Raw genomic sequence first — 12,070 nt, forward strand, 5'->3', positions numbered from 1 at the left:
TGCCTGAAGTAGGGAAAGGCCTATTTACAACCAAATGTGGCTTGTGACAAAAGTAGACATGGAGGAGAGTTCCTACCCACTTTTGACTCTCCCAAGCAGTTTTTCCATTCACTCATTCAATAAATTTGTTGCACCTACTATGTACACTCTTAAATATCTTTGTGTTAGCAGAGATTTCCAGTGTTTCTTCCTTAAAAGGGTTTCTTTAAACTTGTAATTATCAGGTCCTAATATGTTTTAGGACAGATCAGGATTAAAATCTCTACTAGCACTCAAGAGGATTCATGATTATAAAAAATGAATTTAGCTAACAATGATATCCTTGTACTCAATACTGACACATCCTTCTTAAAGTCAGAACTCAGGGCTTCCCTGGTGGCGCAGTGGTTTGAGAGTCCGCCTGCCGATGCAGGGGACATGGGTTCGTGCCCCGGTCTGGGAAGATCCCATGTGCTGCAGAGCAGCTGGGCCCGTGAGCCATGGTCGCTGAGCCTGCGCGTCTGGAGCCTGTGCTCCGCAACGGGACAGGCTACAACACTGAGAGGCCCGCATATCGCAAAAAAAAAAAAAAAAAAAGCACAGCCCAGATGAGGAAAAATATATAACTATCTCTTATTAAAAGACACTTTGTTTCCTACCATAGGCTGAAACTTTTTAAAAATCTCAAATGTAGAACATCCACCAAATAACTTCTCATTTTCCTAGTTTGTTGCCATGTAACATAAAGTCTGGATCCAGGTAGGGCTCTTCATCAGCTTCCTATTTCAGCCATAAAACAATACATTTAGGGGTGAATACTACTTCTGAAGCAATTGACACTCCTACATTTCATCTCAGGGAAGGAGTAATCATGATTCTGCTCCTTCAGGACAAAAACTGTCAGCTTTCTGAATATTCCTGCTCTTTATCCCAGGTGAGGGAAGACTTTTTAAAGTGGCCAAAAGGAGTACAGGACTTCAGTATTAAAATATAAAGGTTGCCCCCATTCCAGATCTTTGGTACAGACATCAACTACAATAATCTGCTTACCCACATCACAGAGACATGGCACATTTTGTAATTAGAAATGTTTGTGATTTTCCTTTTGACCATGTAAACAAAAGGGGAAATGCCTTGGGAAACCACTTTTGCAATGTTTTCTCATTTCTCTTAAATACACAAGTGCACAACCAGTTCTCCCTTTGACCAAGTTCATGAGGAGAAAGAATAGAGTGGACCAAGGTTATCGCTTTCGCTCTCCTCTTTGAGTCCTTTTCTTTTCCTTTTCCTTGCGCTCCTGCTTGGCTAGCTTGTCCCTCTCCCTCTGCAGCTTGTCCTGTTCCTTCTTCCTTTGGGACTCATCCCGAAGAGAGTCTCGCTCCAGTTTTCGGGCATTAAGGACATCTTCCAAGTTGGTGTTTCGAAACAGAGCTACAGGTGAGTTAAGGGATGAGGGTCCAGGTCACACAGGTCTCAGCTCCTGCTCTCTCCTCATTCTTGCTGTCGTCTCTCTACATGCCAAGTCTTCAATACTCTCTACCTATCCCTAGTCTTAAAAAAAAAAAACCTTACGTTTATCTTTGGTCTAATGGGAAATCCTAAAACTACCATTAGTAAAAAATTAGAATAAAAATCTCATTCAGACTTATCTTGAGTGTTAAATATTTCATGAAAATGAAATTTCATTCTACAATAAGTACTTATATCATTCACTGACACAATATTGTATAGTATCCAGGCTAGTTTTAGTAACTAGAGTATTAAAGTAACTGGCAAAATTTTTATGTACTTGGTATTAAAATGCTTGAAAAGAGTTAAGTTGTTTAACCTTACTAAACTTTATTAGGTTGCTTTTTTCCCTAGACCACTAAAGCTTATGTGAAAATCATGTTCTAAGGAAATAAGTTTAACCAGTTAGAAAATACCTAGCCAAAAACTTTACTCTTCATTTCTTACAACTTTAAACCATAACCTGTTACTACCAGACAAGCTCCTCTTTACTCTTAAAACATAATTTTTTTCTGTTTTAGTGCTTTAAAATGAGTAAGTCTCCCTGAAATAACCCCCGCTTCTCAGATAATCCACCATACTCCTCACCTTTAAGGTGGATTTCTAAATCCACATTCTCTAGGAAGCTGCTCATAAGTGATTCTGTTGGTAGGGATTTTCCTCAGCACGTATGTTTCAATCTGTCTGTATTTTAACTTAAAGTCTTCAGTGTTTGTAGTCTCTTTCCACTGAATTATAAGGTCTTTGAGGACAAAGACCAAAACTGCAATATTGTTCTATTTGCTTCCACATTGCTCGGAAACCCAGCACTTTACACAAGGAATATAGATTCTCATTTTCCCTTAGAAATCCTTTCTCTAAACTAACCCCTTCACAGTTCGTGTTAACATAATTTCTTTGGGGAAAATTCTTGCTAAATTGACTATTTAGTACTATCCTAGGACTGGGGCTTACAATGCTGGCCTGACCTGTGTCCTTGGAGGTAAATGGAGCCCCCAGCAAGGACAGTAAAATAAAAACTGACCCACAAGAATATTCTATGGAGAAACACATGGGGATGGACACAGAGAAGGATACATTTCTCAGAACCAATGCTCATCATGGTGGCACCTGAATCATCCTTCTCATCTGCTTCAGTGAGTGACGTTAAGGAAAGTCGGATGGAAGACAAAGGTTAGCACATCCCAACCCAACATCAGAAAATAGTGACTAAGGTGATGGGTAGGGAAAGCACGCTGAATGGAAGGACTCTGTCAGGGATATGACGGTAGACCCAGGAGAGTCATCTTTGGAAGTCTCAACTTGGGGAAGACTGCTCAGAGCTTCTGTAAAATCCTTATCTGTCAGAGGCTGAAAAGAAACTGAAGCTGGTCTAGGTGGACTGCCACATTATCTGGGAGCCAGGGGATGGCAAGATAACCTCAAAAACAGTGGTTCTCAAAGTGTGGTTCCCAGAACTCCCCGAGAACTTGTGAGAAATACACATTCTTGGGCCCCACTCTGGATCTACTAAATCCAAAACTGTGGGACATAAGGCCCAGCAATCTGTTTTAACAAGTCCTCCAGGAGAACCACTGCTTAAAACATTCTTTTCTAGCCCAAGAAATGAGATTTTGTAGTTGGAACCTCAGCTCTGCCAAACCTGGCAAGAAAAATCATGAGGGAAAACTAGAAGAGGAGTTGGCCCCAAAGAGCCTAAGAATTCTTTCCTAACCTAGTGACGTTTCTGGTATGATGTCCACTCCATTCAAGCAGGTTCAGTAAGCTAAGCATTCCCTAAACAAATTTCAAATTCACAGGGAACCAAGTCTGCCCCTACCAGAAACACTTTCTTTTTACACAGTCCCCACTCAAATTCCAGGTTTATTCTGGTGTTGCTTCGGGGGGTTCAGTCTCACTTTTATTAATTATGTGGTCACTGGAATATTAAAAAAAAAAAAGATTCAAATGAAACTGCTCCAAATTTGGGAATCCAAATTCAAATCCAGGTTCTAGTCCTGGTTTTGCTATTAATTCTTTGAATGTCTCTGATCACCCATTCATCTCTTAGTGCCTCAGTTTCCTTATCAACTGTGAAAAAATATAAAGATGGATTATACATGTAACACTGTACTTCATAGAAAGGTATTATACAAATATAAAGAATCATAAGTGTAAATCAACTATGAAGAATCACAGCTAGAGCATATTTTCTGAAAACACAGTAACAGTGTTCCATTCAGGCATTATTTGTTTCACACTGAAGTTTTCAGGAACATATAGATGTGTCTTAAAAAATGTAAGTCCAGTATCAACCATTCTAACATCATTCCTCACGCCCACCAAGGGCTATAGATCACTGCCATTTTAGAGGAGAAAATTAAGCTATAGAGGGGGATTGGCAGCTTCCCAGAACTCACTGTAAACCAGCAAAGGCTTTTGGCTCAAGCCTCAGAGAATGGCGCTGAGACTCCAGAAAGGATATTCCTCTTCGTCTGTCACGTCAGCATACTGCGCCAGGAGCGCAGCTTTCCTCTGCTTCTCCTCTTCTGACACCATCCTGGGCTTCACCACAATCTGCGCCTGCTTCTCAATGAGGGTGGCAATGGCCTGGACCTCATCTGGGAGGTGGTGAGAGGGAAGGGAGGGACAACAAGGTTGTATGTGAGAGGAAACACGCTCACCGAACCACTAGTCCACCCTGGCAGTGCTTGGAGTAAAGGCAAGGGCATCTGCTGACTCCTTAGAGCTCTGGGGTGCAAAGGAGGTACCTCGGGGGCCAATGAGAAAGGCAAGGAAAGGCCATGCAGGCCAGGCTTTAGGTCTCGTATCCGTCTTCAATCAGAGCAGCCCTGCTTTTACTTGTTTTATATATTGAAGTTCTGCTGCTTAAAAAAAAAAAAAAGGTTAAAAAGCACTGCATTAGAACCATAGATAATCAAGCCTCCAAACATGAAGCTTTCTCTCCTCTCAACTCAGAAACCAAAGAAGGAATCTAGCTCCAACTTAAGCTGGTCTATTTCATGTTGATAATTATGCTAGGTGAAATTCTTATATTATTTTAAAATAAAATCATGTTAACTTCTCCATTCTCAAAGAAAGGAGGCAATGGTGTCAAGCAGTGATTCTCATGCCTGGCTGCATATTAGAATCATCTGGGGGAGCTTTAAAAAAGATAGCAATGCCTGGGTCCCCACCCCAAAGATGTTTATATAATTGGTCCATGGTGCGGCCCAGGCCCAGGCACTTTTATTTTTATTTATTTATTTAAAAAATTAATTTATTTTATTTTTGGCTGTGTTGGGGCTTCATTGCTGCATGTGGGCTTTCTCTAGTTGCGGTGAGCGGGGGCTACTCTTCACTGTGGTGTGTGGGCTTCTCATTGCAGTGGCTCCTCTTGTTGCAGAGCACGGACTCTAGGCACATGGGCTCAGTAGCTGCGGCATGCAGGCTCAGTAGCTGTGGCTTGCGGGGTCTAGAGTGCAGGCTCAGTAGTTGTGGCACATGGGCTTAGTTGCTCCGCGGCATGTGGGATCTTCCCGGACCAGGGATTGAACCCGTGTCCCCTGCATTGGCAGGCAGATTCTTAACTACTGTGCCACCAGGGAAGTCTTGGCACTGGCACTTTTAAACGTACAGCAAGCAATTCTAGTGTACAGCCACGACTGAGAACCAACATGTAGATAGCTTAGAATAGATTTTATTCAAGTTTGGATTTATGATTTGAGCTTTCTGCAGTTAATTTGTCATCCTAATGGTAACATCTCTTTCATTTTAAAGGGTGGAGGGTTTAGCTGAATAAAGCAAAAGACCAATCATAATTTGTGTTATGAAATGAGAATATGAAAAAGATGGGAAAATATAGTTGACCCTATACCTGCAGAGCAAATCCACAAGGGGGAGCGGGAAGAGGAATGAAAACGAAAAAAGAAAAAACCACAATGAAGACAGCCATGGTCAGCTGAAGCGGAAAAATGTAAAAGGAAAAAAGAAAACCAATGCTCAGTTAAAAAGTTAAAGTAAGCTGCTCTGTGTTTGCCAGTTTAACTTATTTTAGGGCAAATGAGCATCCACTGGAGAAAACTAAAATCTCTTTCTCTAACAGCTGTAGAGTAAAGGCTGTTGGAGATGAGACGTAAAAACTCCAACTCTACCTTCTTTTTTCACTTTGGTGACAACATTCTGACTTTCCGACCATCGCTCCACAATCTCCTTGCAGATGTTAAGAAGGGAATCTTCTTCCTGGTTGGAAAAGTAGACCAATTAATTTCCTGAGAGCCCTCAACCTGAACAAAGTCTATGCAGAGGGCAGAGCTCCCCCTGCTGGTGATGAGAAGAAATCACAGGGAGGGTTTGGGAGCCACAGAAGAGAGATTATGTTTCTCTTCCGAGGCTCCAAACACAGAGGTAATCCTGTGTGTGAGTCCCAGAAGCCACATCTGCTAGGACAAGAGCACCCACCCCATCCTGCCAAGCTCCAAAGGAAAGGATTCTCACCAACTCAGGGCAGTCCTTCTCCTTTTGGGGCAAAAACCTGTTGCTTGAGTCAAAACTCTATGAAATCTTCCTTGGCCAATTTACTCAACTCAGAACACTCTCCAAAGTTTATCAACTTTCTTGCTGGAACATATCCACGAGCTTGCTGATCCACAATAAAGGGAAGTTAAGTGAGTAGATGGTCTCCTATACAACCATCCGTCTGTCCATTTTTCATAAGCAGACATATTCTGCACACCAACCAATCTTCCTCCTTAGCATGGTATGACAGAAAGGATGCTGGCTTTCGTGTCAGACTTACTTAAATTCAAATCCCAGATCTATGAGCAAGTTTCTTAACTTTTCCAAGCTTCACATCTTCCCAGGATTTGAGAGAGGATGAATGTGTATAAAGGGCCTACAGTCCTGACCGCTGGTGGTCCAGCGGTTAGGACTCCGTGCTTTCACTGCCGTGGGCCAGGGTTCAATCCCTGGTCAGGGAACTAAGATCCCACATGTTGTGCACCGCCAAAAAAAAGGCCTACACCACTGGGCAAAGAACAGGCATTTCAACAAATATGGGTATTTCCCTCCATCTTCCTTTTGGCTGCCTTCACCATCTTCATCTTCTACCCCTCATGATGAGCTGTCAGTGTTCACATTTCCTAATGTGTCGGGCACTGTTCAAATACATAAGAATTCTCAGAGTTCTTAAAACAATCTCAAGAAGCACTCTCAATTTAGAGATGAGGAAACCAAGGCACAGAGGTTAAGTAACTTGCCCAAGGTGATACAAGTAATAAGTGGATTAAACAGGATTTGAACCCAAGCAGTCTGGCTTTGAGCCCACGTTCTCAACCGTTATATTACACCATCTCTCAGAGAAAAGTAAGGAGAGGCAGAACACAGACTTACTGTGGATATCCTTATTTTGTACCCAACAAAGGATTCCATCCTCTACCCTGCATACTTTTAGCATGCATGCCAGACATATTGAACTTCTTTGGTCCAGAGTTCCAGTCTTGCAAGGATCCCCAGCAGGAAAAGCGAAGGGAGAGGAAAAGAAAGAAGGGTAGGAAAAGGAATGGAGAGGCAAAAGGGAAAGGGCCCTCATCCAAACCAAAGAAGTTCATTCCTCCGTTCATTTATTCATCCAGATGGTTCCTGCCATATTCAAGGCACCAAGATGAGTGCTAAGAGATGAATGAGAAACAGTCACTAGCCTCATAACGCTTACAACTTAGAAGGCTGGTATATAAACAGCTGCGACGAAATAAAATATCCTGTCTACTAAATCACTGTGATAATCATTTAATGATGTATGTAAGTCAAATTGTTATACTGTACACCTTAAACTTATGTAGTGCTGTATGTCAATTATATCTCAATACAACTGGAAGAAAAAAATGTAACGTCCTACTTAATGCTATGACCCTACTTAAAATTGCTCACCCCTCCATTCCACTCCTGATCCTCTTACAATGCTCCTTTTTTCCTAGCACTAATCATTTTCTAACATACTACATAATTTACTGATTATGTCTTTCCTTACCGGAATATAACCCTTTGAGGGCAGGGATTTCTGTCTATGTTGTTCCCTAAAGTACCCCAAGCACTTAGGGCAGTGCCTGGCAGAGAGTAATCCATCAATAAAAATTTGATTAATCAATCAGCGTGGGACTTCCCTGGCAGTCCAGTGGTTAAGACTTCATCTTCCAATGCAGGAGGTGTGGGTTAGATCCCTGGTGGGGCAGCTAAGATCCCACATGCCTCACGGCCAAGAAACCAAAACATAAAACAGAAGCAATATTGTAACAAATTCAGTAAAAGACTTAAAAAAAAATCAATCAGCGCAAGTGCAATCAGAAGGAATAAAGGGAAGGATGACAGAAGTTTTTGTTTACTGTCATTTGCTCCCAATTATATATACTATTCTTGAATCTTACCTCAAATTGTTGCTGACAAACTTCTAAATTCCTAATATTGAATTTAGCCCAATATGACGATTGATTTGGCTATGCCTTTTGTTTTTCCTAGAATGGGATTTGGTACAATAGTCGGGAGGTTTTTTTTTTGGCGGTAGGCGGGCCTCTCACTGCTGTGGCCTCTCCCGTTGTGGAGCACAGGCTCCGGACGCGCAGGCTCAGCGGCCATGGCTCACGGGCCAAGCCGCTCCACAGCATGTGGGATCCTCCCGGACCGGGGCATGAACCCGTGTCCCCTGCATCGGCAGGCGGACTCTCAACCACTGCGCCACCAGGGAAGCCCTAGTCGGGAGCTTTTATATGCAGCCCAACTGACTGACAGACAATAAGCAGTGCTATGAGTGATGTGTTTGGTCTATACCATATTCATTGGCCTTGCTGCCCTGTAAAGTTGCTCCTCAGTTTTCATGGACAGGACCCCTGCCTCCCCATATCATTCCTGGCCAATTCTTCCCAAAGTCATTTTCTACATAGAAGGGGTTGGGAAAACTGTGAGAAAATTAAGCATGGTGTGTGAATTGGGCAGAGGGAGGGAAGCCACCTTAAAAATGAGTTTGTCTTCTGCAGTTTATATGCAAACAAGAGGGAAATACAAAGAACCAAATCTGGTCTAGATAACCCTTCTACCAAGAGACTGTTAAGAGCCTAAGGCAAATTCATGCCTGCCTTTATCTGCAGACATACAGTTCTAAGTAATGATACAATGTAAAGAACAGGTCACGGAGCTGGTACCAATGAGTACCCAAATTACTTCAACTTCTTTTTCATGGAGTCTTTAGAAACTTCCCAGTGGGAGATTTTTTTAAAAGTAACTTAAATTGCTTGCCTCCTACTCTTTCCCTCTATGACCTGCAATGTAATGGTTCAAGAAAAGAAGTTACTCCACTGTGTTGTATTTCCACTGAACTTATGAGTTGCATCACAAGCTATGTTAAGGCTTTCCCATTTATAGGTCAGTCTCACCAGAGCAGGCTCTGGAACTAAAAGGGGGCCCTTGCCAGGAGGCCCTGGGACAGCTGCACTAGTGTTATGTTTTAACCACGTGACCAGTCAATGAACTGCACTTTCAGCAAGTAAGTGTAGGTAGAGATGAGGGCAGGAGAAATGATCAGGTTGGAAAAGTGGACATCTTGGTGACTTACTACTTAAATATAGTTTAAAGCACAATTTCTGAATTCTTGAATTTGCTTCTAAAAGGCTAAGTATCAAGTTTATCTCTCTTCTTTAAAACTCTGATCTCTCTTACTCCCCAACCTACTCCCCCCAATGATTACTTTATTTCTAAATACAGTAAAGGATCAAGCACAAAATTTGTTTCCGTTCTGCCTAGGCGTGAAAAGACCTCTACCGCCTAAACTGACCTTTTTTGGACTCCTACCTCCAAAATAGGAAACCGAGAGGGTACCTCCTGCAGGCTTTTGTCAGGGGCACTGCCTCTTAAAGGGCACAGACATCTCAGAGCACTTAATTCCCCCCTCTGAACACTGTCAGCGGGTGGGAATGAAATTGGTTGTTAGACGTTTATGATAAAACTCATTTAGACATTTCAACGCCTTTGGAAGAATACTCACCCAGCTCATCCACAGGCATCTGAGAGGGCCTTGTCCTCAAGAATAAGGTAAAGCCTTTCCTCTCTATGCACCTGCAACCTTCCAGCTCCCAAAACCCTGGGTGGGGAGCAACCCCCTTCCCACAAGGCCCAGGGCTCAGAAGAGTATTCCTCTCCCAGGTGAGACCACTAATCCTTTGGGACACCAAGTAGGGGAAAGGGGATACGAAGAACTGACAGGGGCCGGCAGAGAGGCTAAAGGAATGTGTCCGGGCTTCTCACCAGGAAAGCAGAGAGGATACCCTGCAGAGCGTCCAGCTTCTCCTCTTCCTCCTCCTCCTGAAGGACACCCAGGATGTAGGCACCGTAAACGGCTCGGTCCACTCCCAGCGCCTCCAACCGTCCGTCTAGCCACGATTCAAAGCCGCTGCCCCCTCCATCGCTCTCGCCGGAGGTAGCAACGGCCACTGCGCTGGGCGCCGCCATCTTGGGGCCAGGGTCCTGCCAGCCCCCAGGGCGCCTACCGCAGCGCCTGACGGGCCGCGCCACGGGCTCACTGCGCATGCTCAGAAGCTAAATCCACGCCCCGGCGCGCGGGGCGTAGAACCTAGTCGACCGGTCGGGACCTGCCGGGGCGGTTCGTACCTTCTAAGTAGAGCGCATCTTGGTTTACACACGGTCATGTGGTCTCTCAGGAATCCTGGCTGGTGAGTAGTCTTCACCGACTCTTTTTTTACAGTTGGGGAAGTTCGGAGGGGTTCAGTGACCTGACCAGAGTCACGCGGCTAATAACTAAACGGGACTGGAACTCACCTTCGATTCTAGCGCCTCGACCGGCCTCACCAAGCCGCCCTTTCACGCCACTCGTGGGAAGCTAAGCCACCCACTCCCATACAGCTTTCAAGGAGGAAACAGCTGGCTCTGTCCGGAATGCCCACTGTCTCTATCAGCTGCTACCACCTGCGCCTTTCCATGCTCCTCCCGTATGAAAACTCAAGCTCCAGAAAACCTTCCCTGATTCCCTGCAATCTGTGTTAAGACCACTCCAGTGTGCTGCGGTTGCTTCTCTGCATTTACCATGCTGTGCTTAACGCTCCACCGGACACATAGTGGGTGCTCAGTAAATGAACAGGCAACCTCGAGTCATTTCTTTCCTTCACTCACTCAACACTTACACAGAAATAACTCCGAGGAGCCTTCTTTACCCATTGTCAAGCATTATCTAAGAGCTTTTGATACATTATCTCTTTAATCCTCCCAACAACCGTGTGAGGAGATGCTTTTATTGTCCACATAGTAAAGATAAGGAAAATGAAACACAGAGTCACACAGTTACAGGGAGCCCAACCAGAGGCAAGTGCTCCTGCACAGCAGGCGGAGCCTCAGATGGCTCTCAAAACACCTGGCTCTGGGCTGAAATGAATTACCCAAGAACCCGGGTTGGCTTTCCCTGAACTGCAGAGGAGGCTGGCAGGTCACTGGCCTGACTTTTTTTTTTTTTTTTTTTTTTGCTGTACGCGGGTCTCTCACTGTTGTGGCCTCTGTCGCCGCGGAGCACAGGCTCCGGACGCGCAGGCCCAGCGGCCATGGCTCACGGGCCCAGCCGCTCCGCAGCATGTGGGATTCTCCCGGACCGGGGCACGAACACGTGTCCCCTGCACCGGCAGGCAGACTCTCAACCACTGCGCCACCAGGGAAGCCCTGGCCTGACTTTTTCATTCACTAAATATTTATTGGCATTGCTGCTAGGCACTGAAATATAAAGATAAATGTCACAAAAGCTCTCCCTTCAAAGGGTCTTCAGTGGAAACAGACATGTTTAATCATGACAATACAGTGAGATAAGTGTTTCAGTGTCTAATGGAGATTGCAGTAGGTTGCCTGGAAGAAGATTAGTAGGTTAACATTGCCTGTTGGATTGGAGTTGGAAACTGGAGATGGGAGATCAAGGAAGGCTTCTGGTGGAGGTGATACTTTCATGTTTTTTTTGAAGAACAAGTGAGAGTTCTTTAGGCAGAAGGACTAGAAGATGGGCTTCCCTGGTGGCGCAGTGGATGAGAGTCCGCCTGCCGATGCAGGGGACTCGGGATCATGCCCCGGTCCGGGAAGATCCCACATGCCGCGGAGCGGCTGGGCCCGTGAACCATGGCCGCTGAGCCTGCGCGTCCGGAGCCTGTGCTCCGCAACGGGAGAGGCCACAGCAGTGAGAGGCCCGTGTACCGCAAAAAAAAGAAGACTAGAAGAGAAAGGGAGCAGATCCAGATGCATGGCACTGTGTGGGCCCTCCAGAGAATCATGGATGGCTTGAGCAGCAGAGTTCAGATAGAAGATTTTCAAGGGATGACAACAAAATACCTGGCAGAGCGCCTCCTGAGAGAATCCTCTACCCTTATTATCGTTGGGATAATGTAAATGAATGAACATGGAACATTGTAAAGCTCAGTAGAAATACAGGATACTGTGACCATGGCTTCTGTGTGCTCCCTGAGTTAGAATGTGACAATAATGGAGTCAGAGGCCAGAGTCAGCCCCCAAAGACTTGCCCCTATTTCAGAGCCTCAGATGTACTTTCTAACCCAGTGGCTGTCTTGCA

General features: G+C 44.7%; 1 protein-coding gene across 1 annotated transcript; it reads right to left on the reverse strand.

Annotated features, from left to right (window-relative positions):
• Window positions 1-1,121: 1,121 nt before the first annotated feature.
• Window positions 1,122-9,978, reverse strand: CCDC43 (coiled-coil domain containing 43). Its single transcript, XM_079726137.1, has 5 exons — window positions 9,760-9,978; window positions 5,622-5,709; window positions 3,953-4,088; window positions 2,566-2,624; window positions 1,122-1,410 (listed from the first exon to the last, which is right to left on the reverse strand). The coding sequence occupies exons 1-5, from the start codon at window positions 9,961-9,963 to the stop codon at window positions 1,223-1,225; spliced, it is 675 nt and encodes a 224-aa protein (XP_079582263.1). The 5' UTR covers window positions 9,964-9,978; the 3' UTR covers window positions 1,122-1,222.
• Window positions 9,979-12,070: the final 2,092 nt, after the last annotated feature.

The sequence above is a fragment of the Hyperoodon ampullatus genome (assembly GCF_949752795.1).
Source record: "Hyperoodon ampullatus genome assembly, chromosome: 19".
NCBI lineage: Eukaryota > Metazoa > Chordata > Mammalia > Artiodactyla > Ziphiidae > Hyperoodon > Hyperoodon ampullatus.